The following is a 20,523-nucleotide window of genomic DNA, read 5'->3' as shown; positions in this document are numbered from 1 at the left end:
AAGAGAACCTCAGGCTTAGAAGGACGAGCGAGTTAGCTGCTTCTAGCCTCCCTCCCCTAACTCGCATCCCCACCCCCCGACTTTCGAAAACCGCTTGGAGTGATGTGGTTATTCTTGGTCTAAATCGCAGGCCCGACTTTGTCGCTCTCCTATTCAATAAACTCCAGTGACTCCCTATCACTTCCAGGAGCAAATAGAAAATGTTGTGCTTAGCGTTCAAAACCATTTATAATCTAGCCCCGTCCTACCTTTCTAGTCTTCTTACTCTATAATCCCCGACACGTTCTCTTCTATTCAGTAACATTGGCCTCTTTGCTGTTCCACGAACAAGACACCCCATATCTCTTGACTCCTGGGAGTTTTCCCTCCTCTGCTCCGACTGCTGACCTCTCTGGTTTCCTTTAAACCCCAACAAAAAGCCTATCTTCTACTGGAAGTCTTTCCTAACCCCTCCTAATTCTAGTGCCTTCCTTCTCTTAATTCACCACCACCACCCTATTTATCCTGTATGTAGCTTGTTTGTAAATATGTGTTTGCTTGTTGTCTCCTTCTAAGAGATTGTGAAATCGTGGAGAGGGCAAAAGCTGTCTTTTTTTTTTTTTTTTTTTAAATCTCCAGTGTTTTGCACTGTTCCTGGCACACAGCAGGCGCTTAATTAATATTTATTGACTGGCTGACTGACCTTGAGATTCCAGAGCCTACGTGAGAGGCGTCATCAGCCCACTTTCTTCAAAGACTCTTTCCAGGAGAGACCCTTGGGACCTTGAGATTATGAAGTGACTTCTGGGGCTATGCTGGGGAGATTACTGGGGATTAAAGGGGAATTAAATTAAATCCCTGGAAGAGCAGGAGATTGCAGAGATGGGTGCGGAGAATATTTCACTATTTGATCCCCTAATTTGTATTTATGTTGCTTCATGTCTGGCAGTAATGTTGCTGGTATGCATGTATTGGATGTGTGTGTCTTCTACGGTCTACCAAGAGACCGTTTGTCTGAAATAAGGGTTCGAGCGAGGAGCTAAGTAGTCGATCACCCCTAAAACAGTACATCATTTCAGGGGGATCGAAACTCTAAAAAATGAGGTTAATGGACAAGATCTCTGCAAGGTCTCTGTCAGTCCCGAATTCTGGAATCCTAAAACCTGACTGAGCTCCAGAGAAGGGTAGGGATCAGGGTAGGGGTGAGGGATTGTGTCTCCTCCTCTTGAGACTGGAGGGGGCGGGGTAGATTTGGTAGGCCCCGCCCATTTGCTCCTCGAGAAAGTGGGTGATCTCTACATCATAGTTGCTCCTGCCCCTTAAAAAGGACGCATGCGCATCTATGACCTTCGAAGCGCTCGGGAAGTCAGGCCACCGGTTTCCTCTTCCCAGATCTTGGAAGAGGCATGTTTGCCCACCTAACATAGCCTGGTGGGAAGAGCCAAGGTAGGAGAGGAGGGGAGCGAGGGAAGAGAGACGGTGCACTCGCTCTCTGGAGGACAGTAGAAGGGGAAGGGAGAAAAATGATTATTTGGAAACATCTATGCTGGGAAGATTGAAAGCTCTGGCCCCCCAGTTGTGCCAGGGGAGCCACGGGGAGGGCGGATGAAGGAAGTTTTCATTGGATACTCTTCATCCCTAACAAGTAGATTTCTCTCTCCTCCCGTGCCTTCCCCCATTTTTTTCTGACACCTCTAATGAATACCTTATCAGGTATTGCCCATATTAGGGTTGGAAATAAGCAGCAACAACTTCCTGATCCCAAGCCCAGCCATTCTATCCACTCCTGGGTTTGCTCTGTGGTTCCACCACTTTGTGACTTATACTATGTAGTCACTGAATCTCAGATTCCTCTTAGGTAAAGTGAGGACACCTGCCGTATCTACCTCATGGAGTGTTCTTATGAAGATCAAGCAAGTCTTTAAATGTATGTGTTCTTTAAAAAACTATAATGCACCATCTACGTTGTAGATGTATTAATATGTGAATGTTAATTTCAGTACGTTTTACATTTCCTACTATACTGTAAAAGTACACTCTTTAAAGGACAAGGAACATGTCCCATACATTACATATAGGAGTGGGTCAGTAGATATTTAACGAATTAATAAACCAATTATTTGGCACACAGCTGTGGGCCTGTCTTCTCCACTGCCTTTCTGAGTCTTAGGGCTCATTGACAACTTGCTTAGGAAGAATACTCTTAACCAAGTGTCAGCTGTTTTGTACTAATGAGAGAAAATGACTAGGGGACCTGCTATCAGGAAGCCTAAATGTAAATTTTAACTTGAGGTACTTTTGCCTCTCTTTTTTTGTTTCTATACTCATTAAAGGGACATGGAACTAAAAGTGAGAATTTGGGGGAGGGCTGATACAATGGCAAATGAAAAATGTTATGGGACAGGCTTTGTAATCCTTATTAGATTATCAATTTTCCTTTGCATAAGTTTGGCCTTGGATACATATTGAGAAACTATAATATTATACATGTCATGGGGCATATTTATATGTACAGAACCCAGCAGCGGAGAAAGCTGTTTTTACAGAATAGATTTAAAACAGTATTTATTCCAGAACTTTAAAAGTAATTTTTAAAGGTAATCTAAAAATAAAAAAAAAGCCAAAAAATTTTAAAGCCCTTAGAAATGTGGTACCATACTCTTATGTTCCTTTACCCCTTGTTCTTATATTCCAGATCACCTGGAGGAACCCATACCTGGTAGAACTTGGAATTTGTGCCCTTTTCGTATGGCTGTACCAGAGAACATAAATGAAACTTCAGATTTACCACCTCAGAGTAGTGGCCGTGATGAACAGTCAAGACTCCCTGTTGAACTGGGCGTATTGGATTTTGTGTATTGCTGGGAGGAACTAATAGTGGAAGGGGTACAATGGCAGACTAGTGAATCTGGTGTCCTGTGTCCCCCTTTGCTGTCTCGTTTCGATTGTACCCTCCAGTCATCTTGGAAGCAACGGATGGAACAAGGATTGTTTCGTTACTGCCTTGGGGAACTGCAAACCCAAATCCTACCTGGCCCTCTGGGTTTTGTGGCTCAGCTGAATGTAGAGCGGGGTGTACAGAGAAGATGCCCTCAGAACATCCAGAGTGTGAGGCAGGCATTTGACCCTCAGCAGTTCAATTTCAATAAGATCCATCCAGGAGAAATCCTCTTCCGCCTGTGCCGAGAACCAGGCTTTCCGATGGCTCTCCAGTGCACTGAGGTCCTGGTAATCATCAATGTCAGTCCCTTGGAATGGGGACATGTGCTGTTTGTGCCAGAGCCAACCCAAGGGCTCCCACAGATCCTCTTGCCACACCCATTACAGTTTGGGGTGGAGGCCGTCATGCTTAGCACCCATCCTGGCTTCCGAGTGGGTTTCAACAGTCTAGGGGGCTTGGCTTCTGTCAACCATTTACATCTGCATGGTTACTACCTAGCCCATAAACTGCCAGTAGAGACTGCGCCAAGCCAGCCACTAGATCCCAATGGTCATATCCACCTACTAAAAGGACTCCCAGCCTCTGGTTTCCTGTTTTATGTGGATGAGCCAGGACCAAAGTTGGAGGCACTGGTAGACAGGGTCTGCCAGGTCACCAACTACCTCGTTGACCGGGAGATTGCACATAACTTATTTGTGACCCGGGGGGCTCCGCCTGGAAACCCACCATCCTCATTGGCCTATGCTGGTGTCCGGGTCATCCTCTGGGCCCGGAAGTCCAGCTTTGGGGTTAAAGAAGGGGAGGCTTTCAATGTAGCACTCTGTGAGCTGGCAGGACACCTGCCTGTTAAAACATCCCAGGATTTCCACAGCTTGACCGAAGCTTCAGCTCTGAATCTCATTCAGCAATCTCTGCTGCCTCCATCCCAGTTTTTACAACTTCAAGAAGCACTGGTGTCCCTCCTGGCATAGCATAGTAGGTGCTTTCCCTGGGTGATATTTCTTTTCTAATTTATCTTGTTCCTCCCTCCTTGGAGTGTTTCACTTGTCATGACTGCTCAAAAAGCCTTTAGTGACCCCTATTGTTTTAAGGCTATAGTACAAATTCCTTAGAGGTCTGGCGTTCAAAGCCCTCCACACTCTCATTTCCAACCTACTTTTCCAGACTTACTTCAGATTAATTCCCTATATGCCTTCTCATTGTCAGCCAAACTGGACTACTAGCCAGCTGTTGAGCTAGTATTCCCAACCTCGAAGTTCCACACATCCCTCGGTGCTTGGAATGCCTTCCCTGTTCATTGCTGCCTTTCACAATCCTTGCCTTCCTGCAGCTTAGGTGCTGTTTCCTGCAAAGGATCCTGCAGGATCCTTTCCTGATCCATTCCCCATCCCCTTTGTGTTCTATTTATTTGTGTACGTGAATCTAAGTACTTGAAGGCAGAGGCAGCACCCTGCACAGCACCCATGCTTAATAAAGGTTTCTTCTTAATAAATGTAATACACATATGTGTACACACACACACTCTCCTCTCTCTGGTCTCCATCACGGGGAGGAGGAATCTGTCCAATAAACCCTTTCCCTATCTGTCACTGCTTTCCCCTTGATTTTCTTCGGAGCTGGGCTGGGAGAAGTTAAGTACGGGGCCCACAGATAACGATCGGGGGGTGCAGAGCCCCGGCCCCGGAGGCCGCCCCTTCCCGCCCAAGCCCGTAAGCGCCGGACCGCGACGGCTCCGCACGTCTACACTGGGAGCCGCCTCGGGACTTTGGCGACGTTCTGGAGTTTGGCTCCCTAGAAACTACAAGTTCTAGCGTGCTTTGTAGTCAGTTCGGAAAGACGAGCAGGTTCGCGAGGCGCCCGCCGCGGCCCTTGGGGAGATCGGCGAGGGCCTCGGAGTCGGGGCCTCTTTCTGCCAGGCCTAAGATGGCCGCTGCGAAGGCCAGGGTGGGTGTGGCTGAGGAGAGGAGGCCCCGCCCCTCCAGAACGCTTCTCCAAGGCGTGTCCATGGTGACAGCGGCGGCGGCGGCGGCGGCGCTGCGAGCCTGTGGAGGCGCCGCCGCCGCCGGGGTCTCAGTGCTAGGTGAGAGCCCCGGGGCAGGAAGCGGGCTCCCCTCTGGAGCGCCAGGAGGTGGTCCCCCACAGCCCGGGAGACTGACGAGTCAAGCGCTGGGCGAGGGGAGAGGATGAGAATTCAGCCGAGCCGCTCCTGGGTGCTAGGGGGCGCCGCTGCTGCGCCGGGACGCCCCCTCCTTCACTGAGCCTCTGGTGCTTAGCAGCCTTTCGCCCCTTCCTATTAAAAGTTCTCCTGCCCGTCATTCCTCGCCGGCGTTCCCTGCCGTGCCCGGGTCGGCCGCGGGGAGGCGCCCCTCAGTGTCCGCTCCCTCCGCATGCTGGCGCGTTTGGTCCCCCACCCCCAGCTCAGAGCGAGCAGTGGTCCCATCCCCGAGTTCGCAAGCAGGCGTCCCTGTACATGTCTGTCCACCTGAATCTGTACTCTATGTGTGTGCGTATAGAGAACACAAGCCATGGGCCTAGCTGGAGACGAGCGTCAGGGTCGGGGCAGTCCTTCCTAACCTCTTGCCTGGGTATTTTGCCTCTGCTGCAGAATCTAGAAGTATGGAGAATGCTGTCTGCAAAACTAGTGAATCAGAGGAAGACTATGGTGAGGAAGAGGAGTCAGAGGAGGAAAATGTTAAAAGGGGCGCAGGCCCCTCTAATGCTTCGCAGCAGAGCAACACTGAGGCAGGTGGGAGCGGGGCCCCCTCTTCCACTGTCAAAAAGTTGCAGAAGAAAACAGCAGCTCCCTCTGAGCCAGAGGACTCAGATGTTGGGAGGAAAAAGAGGCGGCGGAAAAGAAGGTAATAATAGTTCCCTGCGTCCTCTACTTACTAGCTAGGCTTCTGGGGATCCCTGTGATAAGGCCACGTGAAACCAGATGTTTTATCCGTTACCCCTCTAATGAAGAAATAGGGAAGGTGGGCACTTCACGCTTTTCCCCCCCTTAGTTTATCTATTTTCAGAAGAACTGCTTGGACGTTACAATACAATAAACATTTATTAGATTGCCTTTTATGTGCCCAACACTGCCAAGTACTGAGAAAGATTTGTGCAGAGGACAGTATTTGTTTAAGTTAAGCTGTAAAGGATGGATAGGAATTCAAAAGACAAAGAGGGGGAAGGGAAGGAAGTGTTTCTAGTATTGTAAATAGGTTGAGCAAAGGCAATGAAGCCATACTTTTGTGTAGTGAGAGTAGCCCAGTCTATCTAGAAGAGTGCAAGAATGTTAGAATGACCTTCAGATTAAGGAATATTTTAAATGCCAGGTGATGACTCCAAGCTTTTTTCAATTCATTTAAAATGCTTGTTGAATTGAACTTTTAACTTTATTTAATGACAATGGATAACCACTACTAAGGATTTTGGAGTAGATGTGTAGTGGAACCACATGTATGCATAAGAAAGATTATTCTGGCAGCATTATGAAGGATGATTTTGAGGATGCAGAGGGTGGGTAGACCCGACAGGTGGTAATGCAGGCCTATTCTAGGATAGTGTTAGTGGGAGTAGAGAGGTTGGTGACATGTAACAGATGATGTGGTGGTGGAATCAACAAATTTATGTAACTAATTGGTTATGAGAGGTGATCAAATCTGAATTTCCCTTTATTGAGACTTTATTGAAATTCCCTTTATTATTTATCTGAGGCTGGCATTCTGGTCTTTCTCCTGTGGCCTCCATTGCTGATAAGAGAATTTGGTTAGCTCTTCAGGTGTCCTGTTTGGGGACCCAAATCTACCCACCTAGCTACCCCAAGGTTCAGTTTTTCCCTTCTATCCTATTTTTAAATTTCACTTGATTTCGAATCTCCCTCCATTGCAGGGTCTTGACTATCAACCTGACCAATTGCAAGTATGAAAGTGGTAAGAACTTTTTTGTTGTTCTGTTGTGTCTGACTCTTCATGACCCCATTTGGGGTTCTCTTGGCAAAGATACTGCAGCTGTTTGCCATTTCCTTCTCTAGCTCATTTTACAGATGAGAAAACTGAGGCAAACTGGGTTAAGTGACTTGCCCAGGATCACACAGCTAGTAAATGTCTGAGGCCAGATTTGAACTTCGGTCTTCCTAGGTCCCATTGCTCTATCTGCTGCACCACCTAGCTGCTCTCAATAAGAACTTTTACCTTTCTCTAAAACAGGGCTTCTCCAATATGCATGTTGCTACTATAAATACCCATCATAGTCTCCAAAAGGCAGGGTTTGTCAGCAGGAAAGTTCCTGCTAAGTTGTACTGGCTAACATCAGTATTGGTATATAACCTTAATGACGGAGTATGCTTCAGCTTTCAAGATCTATTCAATTATTCCACAAACTAATAACTAAATTATTTAACTAAGCACAAAATACTATGCTAGGTGCCTTGTCTTTAAGAATCTTAAAGGGTAGGAGGAGAGAGAGGTACACAAGTGATTATAATACAATATGTATAATTATAAGGGAAGTACAACAAAGGGGCACAAGTTCATAGAAGGGAGACATCACTAACCGAGACCATGGAAAAGACATACTGCATTTTACTTGAACTTTCAATAAATGGATAGGATTACATCAGACAAAGATGGGTTAGGGGGGTCAGAAAAACTGTTGTGGTTTTTTTTTTTTTTAAAGGCAATTGGGGTTAAGTGACTTGCCCAGGGTCATACAGCTAGTAAGTGTCAAGTGTTTGGTCTGAAGCTGGATTTGAACTCAGGTCCTCCCGCCTTCAGGGCCGGTGCTTTATCCACTGCGCCACCTACTGCCCCAGAAAAACTGGTTTTAGGATGGTGGAGAGAGATGGGTAAGTTTTCAGATGGAAGTCAGTGGTGAAGAGATGATTGATATAATGAGATCCCAGATGAGACAGGAAGGATGGGATGAAGACATAAGGCAGTGTAGTATAGTGGAAAGAATGTTGGATTTGATATCAAAAGTACCTGAGTTTAAATCCTGACTCTTTCACTTATTAGCATGTGAGGCCTTGGGGAAGTTGCCTAATCTGTCTGTATCCCCATTTGCTAAATAAGGGGGGGGTAGGGGTAGACTAGATGATTTTTAAAAGTCCCTCCCAGTTCTAAATCTCTGAATGCTAACAGTGTTTATTGAATGAATGGATTACGTAGACTGGCTGTAGATTAGCATTTGATAGCTGATATGATAGTCAAGGGGAATAATCAATATCACAGGTTATATGTAGAAATTATCAGGTTTGACCTGAGAGGTAAGAATGGTTCCCAGAGAAATGAGTCCCCCTAATAGGACCTAAGTACTAATTCAGTCTAGGCATTGCCCATCCAGAAGCTGAACTGAGAACCCAACTCTTTTTACAAAAAATGTTATCACCAAGATAGCTCACCTTCCCAGCCAAGGTGCAGAGCCAGTTTAACATTCTAATATGAACCAAGGGAGAAGAGGTACTTGGAACAACAGTGCTTCCACTGAAGGATGTAGGAAATAGGCATGCCAGGTTTGTTAGGGAGGTGATAAGGATAGATGATACAGGATTAGGAGAAATCATAGCACTGCCATGACCTTCACATTTTTATTTGACTGAAATGAAGTTAAGTAAACATCATGAACAGCCTGGAAAGAAAAAAGGAATAAAAACGGGGAAGACAGAATAAGGGAGTACCTAGAAGATGGGAGTTCATAAACTCACTGCCATATTAATAGTGGGTTTACCAATGATTGTATGAGCTTCAAGTCTTTTTTAATGCCAGCTGAGAGGCACCCTAGTGGTACTGGATCTTTGTCCCAAGTTCTGTAAAGCACAGGGTTTGAGGACAAGGCTCTTGTTCCTTAGGGACAGCTCTGGAAAATTAAGTCCTGGTTCATTGGTTGGGGTAACTGAGAGCTGACTAAGGTAGAGCCAGGCTTTTAGTTTCTCTGCTGCAGACATCTTGGAAGAAGTGCTCTGACAGAATAATATACATAGGGATATCACGTGTTAAACTACAGTGCTGAATCTGCCCCTCACTCAGAGTAAGCATCCTTATTCTTCACCATACTGAGACTTAAGCAGTGGCCGAAGTCTCTTTTCTCTGTTCTGCATGGCATGTACCTTGAAGGTCAGAGTTGGGACTTTTCTGTCCTTCAGTTCGACGAGCAGCTCAGCTCTGTGGCCTGAAGGAGGTGGGGGAGGATGAGGAATGGACAGTGTACTGGACGGACTGTTCTGTCTCACTGGAGCGCGTTATGGACATGAAGAGGTTTCAGGTATTAACTACTCGGGAAGAGACACTAGGGGAAGGGGGCTATACCACTGCATAGGTTCCCAAAGTGGGTGATACTGCCCTGTGGGGGGCTGTGGAACCATCCAGGAGGTAGTAGTAGCCTCCGGTGCAATTGAGGGGTGTTGAATAACAATAAGGGTTAACCTAACTTAGCCTCAGGGGGGCGCTGAGTAATTTTTTTTAAAGGGGGCAGTAGGACAAATAAGTTTGGGAACCTCTGGAGTGGAATATCTACCCCTGTTGGTGTACAGGATAACCAAGAATACACTTTTTTTCCTTTGTTCAGTACCTCAATGGTAGGGTTTCAGGGAAAACCACTCCTAGAAACTTTTGGGGAATGAATCTTTGGTCACGAGGGATTCTATATACCATGATGACGTTTCAGCGGGGAGACCTAGACACACACAGTAGATTGATCATTTATGAAGCACTTACTGTGTGCCAGGCACTTCCTGTGAGCCATGAGATATCAGTAAAGCACTTGTGAAATTTAAAATGCTATATAAATTCTAGCTGTTGTTTTTATTATTACATCCATCTTTACCTCTAAATCCAAGGATCTGCTTCTTTTGCTTCATTGCTCGTATGTTCCCAAATTGTCACACCACCCCCATCCCCAATGCTTGGAATTATTTTTGGCACACTGAATTGAATGCCATTTTCTCCCTAAATGACTGGTGATATTAAAAAATCCCTTTAGCTGTAGTTGTTATTTATTTTCTTTTCCTCTTTGGTTTCCTTTTGAATTCCTAAGAACCCTTGCTTGCTTTGTGTTCAGTTATACTGGCAGAACCGATCCCTTTTAGGACTAGCATGTTGGAAAGGGCCTGGAAGGACTAGGGTTATGAATGTAAAGGGACTGCAGTGAATCTAGTTCCCTTCATCTGACATTCCCTAGCCTTGTCATCTGTCCTGGGCAGCATGGGTGGTTCTTCTTTCTAGCGTCTGAGACACCTACCTTAAAGTACACCTCTCCTGGGGCACTGGTACCTTCCCTGTGTTCTCTGTATCTCTCCCCTTTCCATTTTCCTTTACTGCTTCTGCTAATGTTTAAATCTAAGGAGCTAACACTGGCTGTCCCTGTCTTTTTTAGAAAATCAACCACTTTCCAGGAATGACAGAAATCTGTCGCAAAGATCTTCTGGCCCGAAATCTCAATCGTATGCACAAGCTCTATCCTTCTGAGTACAATATCTTCCCCCGGACCTGGTGCCTTCCTGCAGAGTAAGTAAAATTTGGCCTAATGTTGACGTGGACTGATAGCAGAATGTATTCTCTGTGCCCCTTTCAGACTCATATTGTTATGTTAGAATGGCACACAGGGATAAAAATCAGGAGAGGAATTCAGCTGGCCAAAGAAAAACTGAGCTGAGAATGGGTGTTCTAAGAGAGTCACACAGTGAATAATAGGAAATGACTCAAAGGATCCTGTGGGTGAGCAGTGACCATGATATCTAGAAGCTTTCTGTGCCAAACAGCTACGGGGACTTTCAGAGCCATGGACGTCAGCGAAAAACTCGTACTTACATCTGTAAGCCAGACAGTGGCTGCCAGGGACGGGGTATTTTCATCACTCGGAATCCTCGGGAGATCAAACCAGGAGAGCACATGATCTGTCAGCAGTATATATCCAAGGTGAGTTTGATTTAGAACCTAGACCATTGACCTCTCATTACCTGTTAGTACCATTTTCTTCTTGACACGAAACTGAATCTGATTGCATCTTCCTAGAATCATGGGGGAGGGGACTGGTTTCAGCACCCTTTGGCCCTCCACTTTCTTCAGTTTTAGTTCCTACTGCTCGCTTCCCTCATGGGGATCACTCTCTCTCAGCCCTTCCTCATTGATGGCTTCAAGTTTGATATGAGAATCTATGTCCTGATCACATCCTGTGACCCACTTCGTGTCTTCATGTATGAAGAAGGCTTAGCCCGCTTTGCTACGATGCCTTACATGGAACCCAGCATCAGCAATCTGGTATGATGACCTAAAAAGCAGCCCTGAAGTAGAAGCAGGCACACATCAGTGCTCCAGTGTTTCTCCCTCCCCTTGTCAACAAGTTTTACAACAACGTTGTTGTTATTGTTGTTGTTGTTGTTGTTGTTGTTGGAGAAACTTGGGAAAAATAATTTTAAGTTTCTCCCTGTTTACAAGAAAGGATTGCCAGAAGGAGATGCTCATAATTTGATTTGACAACTTTTCCTGAGAATAGTATGGGGAAATATAGCTGAGAAGAATAATAATAGTTTGGGGTGAGATGGAACCATTAAAGATAAGTTTAGCAGAATTTAATGCCGTTCTTCCCAGTGGACGGCACTCGAGGAAGGGAACCACAGAGCCTAAGTAAAAGGGTGGCAGGATCCTCTGGTGAATTTTTAAAGTTATTTGGAAACCCATGGAATATGAATAAGGGTCACAGGCAGAAATTTCTGGGGACAGGTGGAATAAAGGAGTGCAAAATGGGATTAGGAATGTACTTCCATATATAGCCTGAGAACATTGAACTGGTTTCTTCACAGGATGACGTCTGCATGCACCTGACCAACTATGCCATCAACAAACATAATGAGAATTTTGTCCGAGACGAGACCATAGGCAGCAAGAGGTACTTCCCTTTTTTATCTCCCCCAGCTTCTATTATTCTCCCACCCCACCCCACCCCAGCCCAGTCCTGCACAGGCACTGTGAAAGTCTCCATAACCCAAGTAAATGAGTGGCCTCTTTGGAGGCTGGTTTCTCTGGAACGTTCAGGAACAGTCTCTCCTGTCTCAGGCTCTTTAGCCTTTCCCTGTGTATGGCCTATGTGTCCTGTCTTTGTATCCAACTCAGAAATCATACCCAGATTCCAATCCTCACTCTTAAGAATGATTTCCTTTGAAACTAGAAGTGTATGGGCTTAGTGTTAAGAGAGCTTCCTGAGTCCTCTGAGTACTGGGCCTCACAGGAAGCTGTCAACACTCAATACCTGGCTGAGGGATCACAGCTACGAGCCAAAAGAACTGTGGGGGGACATCGAGGACATCATCATCAAGACCATAATCTCTGCTCATTTCATCCTTCGACACAACTATCGAACCTGCTTTCCACAATATTTGGGTAGTGGCACTTGTGCCTGCTTTGAGATCCTTGGCTTTGATATCTTACTGGACCATAAGCTGAAGCCCTGGCTACTAGAGGTGAGGACAGTCCCCAGGATGTTGGAAAACCAAGATCAAGGGAAGAGTTGATAACTATCCCTATAAAGCAGTGGGCCCCTGGTCTAAGACATAGGCATGGAGTTAAATGGTTGAGAAGGAAGTGAAGGAAGCTTATCTATGTATACACATATTCACCTGTCTGTCGTCTATCTATCTGTCTATTTATATTGACAAGCTATTGTTGGTAGAAAGGAGCAGCTTATGTCTGTGTGTGGAGTCAAAACTTATTTGACCCTAACCCCATGCAAATGCTCCTCTTGCCCACATGTGAAGCCAAATTTGGGATCCTGACTGGTTTATAATATGAGCCTTATTTTAGTAGTCACAATTTCTTTGCTTTGCCCTTACTAATTTGTGAAATTTATGGGGACCTTTGTCACAAACTGGTTGTTGCTGATTAAAACCACATGCCTAGTCTGTTCATCTTTAGCCACTGAAAGGGATACTTCTGTAATGACCTTTCTGTTGTCCCTAGCTTGTCAGCTACAAATGATCCCAAGCATTCTGGGGGGACTCAGGCAGGGGATGGATAATGACTCTTCCTGATAGGTCAATCACTCTCCGAGCTTCACCACAGACTCATGCCTTGACCGGGAAGTGAAAGATGCACTTCTTGGTGATGCCATGAACCTTATCAACCTACGAGGCTGTGACAAGAAGAAGGTGCTAGAAGAGGATAAGCGGAGAGTTAAGGAGAGACTTTTCCAGTGTCATCAGCAACCACGAGAACCCCGGTATTCTAATGTTTTATGTATACAGTTACTTATGTCTGTTAAATCATGCATTTGCCTACCCCATTGTGTTCTTTCCAGGAGTGAAAGCTCCTAGCAGGCAGGGACTAGGTCTGGTTTACATCTTTTGTACAGGTTGGCACAACACTTAATTTCTGATGATAAAGACTGGTAACATAGAAAATGAAGCCATGAATGATGCTGCTGTCCTGAAACATAAAAGTAGCAGAGTATGTTTCCTCTAGTATGCTCCCTTGTATTGGAAAAACAAAAGACAAGACAAAACAAAAGAAATAACCTGTTGACCACTTAGTAGATTGTCATTGCCACAATTAGTAAGTTCAGCAACACCAAGCTATGGATGAATTTATAATCTTACAACTAGGGTTGGACCACAGAAGGGTTTTCTGTTAGGAGGTACATTGGATTTGGTTGACTTAAGTTATCCTTGAGGTGGTTCTGGACTAAGGTTTCAAACTGGCAGGTAGGAAGGTAGGGAGACATGCTTTTCAGGCTTACACCCTGAATTAAACACTCATGCACACGCACACGCACACTTTCCCTAAACTAAGCATGATTCCCACAGGCGAGAACAGATGGAGTCATCAAATGCAGCAATGCTGGACCAGGAGAGGTATGAGAACTCCCACCTAGGCGGTTACCGGCGTATCTACCCTGGGCCAGACACTGAGAAGTATGCACCTTTCTTCATGCACAATGGCTCCCTTTTCCAGGAGACTGCTGCCTCTAAAGCAAGGGAAGAATGTGCCAGGTACATTGCCCAATTTAACAAACCTGCCTTCATCTTAAACTTTTTTTCCTTTTTTTCTCCTTCCATCATCTGAGACCTCATTCCCTCATGATGACACATCCTCCTTGGTCACCATTTGCAACACCAGTTGTACTTTCACTCACACTCTTCCCTTCCTCCAGCCCCTGACCCCAATCTGGTCTTGCTGGAAGAATAGGAATACTGTCTGCTCTCCTCATTGCTACTTCCAGTCTTCCTCTATCACAGTCATTCAACAGCTTCTCCTACTTTTGAGGTTCATTCAATCCATAATTTATCATTCAATAAAGATTCTGGTAGCTGTTACCTACCAATGCCCTAAGAAGTTCCCCTCCTTTCTTCAGTGAGTTTGGTGCCTCGCTCTACCATCTTTCTCTCACCTCAAAACTCCTGCCCTCCTCCTAGGGGATTTATATATATTGATATACCTCAAACACCCTCATTTCCCATGACCTGCTCCTCTACTCCAGCTATACACTGAGACAGTCCTACCTTTGAACCTGCCATCACCCACAAGTGTTCACTTCTATGTTCAGGAACTCTGAAGTAGCTTTATCTAAACATCATCATTTATCAGTCTATCTTTACTTCAGTCTCACAACCCCAAACCCTATTCTTTGTCCTCAGTAAGACGTCTAATCCTTCCACCCCTCAGTTCTTTCCCAGGCCACTGGCTACACACTCCTCCTAAGTCCCTTGTTCCCCTTATCCTGTCACACTAATCAAGCTTTGCCAAGCTCCAACTTGGAATTAGGTCCATCATCCACTGCCTTTGCTTTTGTTTGTGTGCTGCCAAGTAGAGCTGTAGAAAATCAAGAAACTGATGACTACCAATTTGTGTTACATATTCTCAACTGGGCTCTCACTCTGCAGCAAGGTAATCCTTTCACACTTCCATTATTGATTCACCGGGCAGGTAGGTGGTACTGTAGGTAGAGTTCTGGGCCTAGACTCAGGAAGACTCATCTTCCTGAGTTCAAATATGGCCTCAGATACTTAATTACTAGCTATGTGACAATGGGGTCACTTAGAATTGGACACAACACAAATGACTGAACAACATATATTCTTTTGTTTGGTGATCTCATTAGCTCCCATCAGTTTAATTATGATCCCTTTGCAAATGATTCTTTAATCTCTTACCCAACCCTAATCTCTCTCCTAATCTCCAGTTTTGCATTTCCAACTGCCTTTTTGGACTTCTCAAACTGGATATCTTATAGGCATGTCAAACTCAACATGTCCAAAACAGAACTTATCATCCTTTCCCCAAAATTCTCTCTTCTAATACTTCCCTGTCCCCAGGCTTGTAACCTTAGTGTCACTTCAACTTATCATTCTCACTTATATATACAATCCTATTGCCAAGTCTTATTGTTTCTACTTTTGCAATATGTGCCATATTTACGTATGTCCTCTTCTCTGACATAGCAGAGTGTAGGCAGGCCCTTATCACCTTACCCTGAACTATCCTCCACTTAGCTGCCAAAGTGTCCTTCTTAAAGCACAGGTCTCAGTGTCCTTCTATTGAATAAACTTCAGTGACTCCCTATTAACATCAGAATCAAATGTAAAGCCCTCTGTTTGGTTGTTAAAACCAACCACAAACCTGACTTCTTTCTCCCTTTCCAGGCTTCTTAGAGTTTACTCCCCTCCATGAGTTCTTGCTGTTGCTTATACACAACACTCCATCTTCTGACTCAATGCCTTTTTTACTGGCTGTCCCTCATGGCTAGGATGTTTTTCTTCTTGTCCCTAACCCCCGGCTTCCCTCAATATTCAACTCAAAACAAGCTTTCCTCAAGAGGGATCCTTTTGTAATTCCCTCCTCCACCCCAATGCCTAGAGCTTTCCCTCTGAGATCACCTCCCGTTTTCCAAGTATGTAGATCATAGTAATTTATGTGTTGTATCCCCTATTAGGATGTGAGCTCCTTGAGAGCAGGACTTTTTTTTGCCTTTCTTTGTATCCTCAGAGCTTAGCACAATATTTGGAATAGTAAGTACTTATTAAATGCTTGTTGACTTGACTAATGACTTGATCACGCTTCCTATAATCACATTAGTATGAAGGAAGAACATTCAGCTTTTAGGACTTAACCTCTATCCACTGGTTATGTGAGGAAGCCAGACGCTTAAGGAAAGGGGGGAGAATAGAGTTGTTCCTTCTTTCAAGTTCTAATTCCTCATTAAAATATAGGTTGTGTTATCAAGGTTCCCACTGGTTTTTTTTTTCTTTTATCAATTTTGGGAATCCCAGTTTAGAATCTCTATTCACATATTCCTCCACCTCCTGTACCTGAGCCTGCTTTGTCTTGCCAGGCAGCAACTGGAGGAGATCCGCCTGAAGCAGGAACAGCTTGAGGCCACAGGCAACAAGAAAAGGAAAGAAAATAAGGATGTCAACCAGGGCGAATCAGCAGGAGAGAAGAACAGGTCCAGGGTAGGGCCCAAGAGCCTGCCTGCTCGTTTGAACTACATAAGGTCCAGGAACCAAGAAAAGCAGGTGTCATTGGCTTAAACTAAATCACAGAATCATTTATTCTGAGATCTGGAAGGGGCTTGAGAGGTCATATAGTCAAAATTCCTCATTTTACAGATGAGGAAACTGAGGCTTAGGAAGGTAAAATGATTTGCTCAGAATATTACAACAAATAAGTAGCAGAGACGGACAAGAACCCAGGTCTCAGGACCTATCTTGGCCTGCTCTTTCCACTACACCAGGCTCCCTTTTCAGTAGTGAAATCAGGAACACAGGAAAATTGTGGGATATTCTAGAGGGAATATATGCTGTCCTATATAAAATAATTTTTAAACTTCTAATTTAATCAGTAAATTAAGCCTGACCTTCTAGAAAGATTTTGTTCAGGTATAGGAAAGCAATGAAAGAGGATGGATATTTAAATCTGAAAGGATAAACCTTACATAAATGTCCATTAGTACAGAAAGTAGATGAGTGGTCAGCCAAGGAACAAGGGGGGATGATGTAAGATTGGGGGTGGGGGGCAGGAAGAATGATGAGTACTGTTGTGGTGAGAAGTACAGGGACATAACCATGCACTATGCAGGACCCATTAATAGTAACATCTTTTGCTGACAGTTTGGGACCTTCCATTTATCACTTGTGTTTTCTATAGCTTCCAGCAGTACACGTGGACACCATGCAGCCTCAAGAAATTGTGGAGGAGGAAGAGCTGGAGCGGATGAAGTCCCTTCTCCAAAGGGAGAATCTTATTCGAAGTCTGGGTATTGTAGATCAGCTCACCCGCATGCTGCACCCTCCTCCACGATCCCAGAACAAATTCCCTGCAAGTCAGGTGAGAGCCCTTTCAGTGTCTATATTATATAACATGGGAAAAAGGAGCTGTAAAATGTGTTAGGGGATAATGCTAGTTGGCTAGTTCAGAACGATGCCTGACACAGTTGTTACATAAATCCAACCGTGAAAGCTGGTGACGCGACACAGGCTGGGGTCTGAGTCGGGGGAGGGTTTGGACTCCTAGACTGCGTCTGGTCCCAGAATCCTAAGCTCTTTGACACTTGGATACAGTCAGGGAGCAGCGACTAGTGTGTACTGTCCGTGGCTCATGAGCGAGCTAGTCAGGATAATATACTCTCTTTTATGTTTGGAGAGGTATGGGGTGTTGCTCCAAATATTCCTGCCACACTGAAATCAAAGCCAAAACCTTAGACACTTAAGTCTCCTGTTGGCTTCTGAATGGCTTTTTTTCCAGAATTGCCAGGCTCAGAATTAGTATTACTCAACAAAGTAGGCAACCACCTAAAATGCAACATGTCTTTGGGCTAGGGGTAAGGAAGTGCAAAAAAGGATATGTTTAACATTGTTTTTAAATAAATACATATATGGCAGAGAAGTGGCAGAGAAGTATGCTCTTCATGGCATGTTGATATTTTGTGATTAGTCAAGTTGAATGATTTTACAGCATTAGTGTCAAATTCAAATAGAAACGGATCCCAGTGGCTGCACAGCAACTTAGAAAACCACAAATTAACATCACCTGTGTTGTACTATATTTTTATTTATTTTGTTAAACATTTCCCAATTACATTTTAATCTGGTTATGGCCACACTAGGGAGCTGCAAGTTTGACCATCTTTGATTTACAGTACAACCTCAAATCTTCTGAAGAACACAATTTTCAAATGCAGCAAAGTATAATTTTCAATCCTTGCCTAGGGCACACAAATGCCTTATCTTGATTCTATTAGGGACCTGATCTAAAGAGAGGTGGGTGGGTAAAAAGCAAAAAACAACAACTTTGTTGAACCTGCCAGTATAGGCTACGTTTGTCAAAATCAAAAGGAAAAGTTGGTTGGATAGTGGTTCTTCTAGAAGGAACAGTTTTGGCCACCCATTTCTCCCCAAATGTCCCTCCTCCCAACAAAGATAGTAAGGCATTGCTCTTCTTCTAGGCTAGATTCCACCAGGACGGACTTGGCAACCGAGACGTGCGGTCTGTGAATCTCATCCCTTTGTCCCTTCTAAGAGAAGGGTCCGTCCCAGAACTGGGCCCTAACTTCATACAACCAGTCCGGACTCACACATTCATTCCCAACATCCTGGGTCCACTGTCAAACATGAGAGCAACCATCCCCCATCCCTCCCAGTGCCAGCTGCAGCCCAAGAACCTCAACTGGTTAGGTACCTCTTCTACAGGAAGTGGCTCCTGCTCACTTACAATGAAGAAGTCAGGCAGACGTTATTTTTCCAGTGCTCGAGGCAAGCACCATAGCCGTAAGTACCGAAATATCTCACCTGAGAAATTTTCAATGAAGGGCTCTTTGCAGCTCTTTCCAAATGCCTGATTTGGCCACCCACTTATCTAAGACACTCTGATTTTCCCACCCTTGCAGGGTTATAATCATCTTTTCTAAACTAATTTAGCCTCTCCCATCTTGTTCTATTAAGCACTCTGGGATAAATTCTTTCTGGCACATACCCCAGCTAAAACTCCCAAGAACATGCCATAGAACATTTACAAGATTGTAGGAATGGGAAGTCCTTAGGCACTAGGGAATTTGGTTTATAAGTAAATAAGCACTAAACAGTGGTAAGGGCTCCTGAGGAAAAATTTCTTAAAAACCAAAGTAGCCTGCTGCTTTTAAAAGTGAAATGAAAAGGCCTATTTGATTCTACAGGAATGTGAATTATACCTTGGGGTGAAGAAGGAGTCTTCTCCTCACAAGGAAAGAGCAAAATTATTTGGGAAACATGGACTAACTCCAGGAGAGTTTGGATGATGGATAACAGAACATATGGGTGCTGTAAATGGGAGGATTTCTTTCTAAATGCTACTTGGGTACCACATTCCCAATTCTGATAAAGTGGTTCAAGCCTGGGGAAAGAATGATCAGACAAAGTGACTTGGGCTCTGAGCAGTGGTCTAACAGATCCTCAGGGCCCCGTGTTTTTATTTTAGAGGGCCAAACAAACCGAAGGCTAGAAGCCATGAACCGGGCATTTGCTGGATCAGTGCCACCCACCCTAACCCCAAGGCAGGGCTACCTTCTGCACCCTGAGAGAGAGGCAAGTGACTCGTGGGCTGGCTGCAGCTTGCCCTCTATGACGGAATCCAGGCACAGAGCCACGACCCGCGAACTGACCCTGTGTCCTGCCTCAGCACCTCTTCTCCAGCACTCCAATGCACTGGGTCTCCTCAACATCAGCCACCACAGGTAAGAGGAGCTCGCCCACCTCGAGGGGGTTGGCGGGTTACTTAGGCTGTCATTTAATAACAGCGCAGAGGGAAAAAAGGACGAGGTCATGAGGAATCGAGCATGCCCCTAACCCCCGGGTTCCGGGGAGGGCAGTGGGCGTAGCAGGCCGAAGAAAAACGGCCTGGGCAGTACTAGAGCATCCAGGCTCAGGTCCCCTCTGTCCCCCAGGTGATGGACCTGAGCCCAGGGCCGGAAGAATGAACCTACTGGTCCCTGGAAATCAGAGAGCGGAAGTACCATCTGGGCCGAAAAGAGAGCAGGAGACTGCTCCCTAGGTCCGACCTCGGACCCGAGCCCAGCGCGTAGCAACGCAGAGCCGAGCCCGGAGCCCAGGGACCGGCGTGGGGCTGCCTGCGCTTAGGAGGACGTCGGCGTGGTGCGGTGTGACGTAAGGCCTGGCGTGCGCGCGCGCCGGGGGAGGGGCGCGCCGCCTCCTCTCGGCCGCCCTTAGCCGATGGGGCCACTCGGGGGCAGCCGCAGCTGGAACCGAGACTGAGTTCTTTGCAATTGTATCAGTCTTTTTATTAAAGTTTTATAGAGTTTGCCTTCCCGCCTCTGATTCGCCCCGGCGTCTCGCGTTTCAGGGGTTGGACTAGAGGACCCTAGCCTCTGAGTTCTAGCCCCCTCACCTGACACTCGAAACTGGGCTGTGAACCACACGACGGAGCCCCAGCTTCTCTCCTCGACGTCCCGGACACACTAGCGTTGTGCCACTCGACCCCCCTCCCTCTGTCGCGGTGGTCCTGGACGTTCCGGACCCCCTCCCGCGGTACCAGTGGCGTACAAGGCGGCCTTCCGGTGGGCTCGGTATCGAGCCGGCCCCTTCCGCTTCCTGTCCTGTCTGAGCGCCGTGAGTGACGCAGGTCCGATTCCTTCTACTC

The 20,523-nt window shown here is 45.7% G+C and overlaps 2 protein-coding genes across 6 annotated transcripts; both read left to right on the top strand.

Annotated features, from left to right (window-relative positions):
* The first annotated feature begins 1,308 nt into the window (after positions 1-1,308).
* GDPGP1 (GDP-D-glucose phosphorylase 1) lies at positions 1,309-5,606 on the top strand. Of its 3 annotated transcripts, XM_027851515.1 has the most exons (4): positions 1,309-1,425; positions 1,838-1,906; positions 2,675-3,895; positions 5,526-5,606. In XM_027851515.1, the coding sequence occupies exons 2-3, from the start codon at positions 1,882-1,884 to the stop codon at positions 3,889-3,891; spliced, it is 1,242 nt and encodes a 413-aa protein (XP_027707316.1). In that variant the 5' UTR covers positions 1,309-1,425; positions 1,838-1,881; the 3' UTR covers positions 3,892-3,895; positions 5,526-5,606. The 3 variants fall into 3 exon arrangements, 2 of the variants coding, with proteins under 2 accessions (XP_027707316.1, XP_027707315.1); XM_027851514.1 differs by lacking the exon at positions 5,526-5,606 and having other exon boundaries at positions 2,675-4,504; XR_003568223.1 differs by lacking the exons at positions 1,838-1,906; positions 5,526-5,606 and having other exon boundaries at positions 2,675-2,760.
* LOC114035416 (tubulin polyglutamylase TTLL13P-like) lies at positions 4,844-20,186 on the top strand. Of its 3 annotated transcripts, none has more exons than XM_027851506.1 (15): positions 4,844-5,000; positions 5,526-5,778; positions 6,800-6,840; positions 9,051-9,169; positions 10,280-10,410; positions 10,665-10,821; positions 11,020-11,163; positions 11,706-11,791; positions 12,131-12,362; positions 12,933-13,117; positions 13,701-13,886; positions 16,226-16,409; positions 17,041-17,220; positions 18,338-18,659; positions 19,345-19,604. In XM_027851506.1, exons 1-15 carry the CDS (start codon positions 4,844-4,846, stop codon positions 19,602-19,604), a joined length of 2,637 nt encoding a protein of 878 aa, XP_027707307.1. The 3 variants fall into 3 exon arrangements, with proteins under 3 accessions (XP_027707307.1, XP_027707310.1, XP_027707308.1); XM_027851509.1 differs by lacking the exon at positions 4,844-5,000 and adding an exon at positions 19,811-20,186 and having other exon boundaries at positions 5,532-5,778; positions 16,226-16,346; positions 19,345-19,600; XM_027851507.1 differs by lacking the exon at positions 4,844-5,000 and adding an exon at positions 19,811-20,186 and having other exon boundaries at positions 5,532-5,778; positions 19,345-19,600.
* Positions 20,187-20,523: the final 337 nt, after the last annotated feature.

Source organism: Vombatus ursinus, unplaced genomic scaffold (assembly GCF_900497805.2).
Source record: "Vombatus ursinus unplaced genomic scaffold, bare-nosed wombat genome assembly UNPS02009205.1, whole genome shotgun sequence".
NCBI lineage: Eukaryota > Metazoa > Chordata > Mammalia > Diprotodontia > Vombatidae > Vombatus > Vombatus ursinus.
The sequence above is the reverse complement of the archived record's forward strand: the minus strand, read 5'-3'. Positions and strand labels throughout refer to the sequence as shown.

What these genes read in the sequence shown, in the direction of transcription:
- GDPGP1 (XM_027851515.1), top strand. Translation starts at nt 1,882, where the DNA reads ATGAAGATCAAGCAAGTCTTTAAAT. An exon ending in GATCAAGCAAGTCTTTAAAT is followed by an intron (nt 1,907 to 2,674) that starts GTATGTGTTCTT and finishes CTTATATTCCAG; the next exon opens with ATCACCTGGAGGAACCCATA.
- LOC114035416 (XM_027851506.1), top strand. Translation starts at nt 4,844, where the DNA reads ATGGCCGCTGCGAAGGCCAGGGTGGGTGTGGCTGAGGAGAGGAGGCCC. An exon ending in GTCAGCAGTATATATCCAAG is followed by an intron (nt 10,822 to 11,019) that starts GTGAGTTTGATT and finishes ACTCTCTCTCAG; the next exon opens with CCCTTCCTCATTGATGGCTT. An exon ending in TGAAGCCCTGGCTACTAGAG is followed by an intron (nt 12,363 to 12,932) that starts GTGAGGACAGTC and finishes TCTTCCTGATAG; the next exon opens with GTCAATCACTCTCCGAGCTT.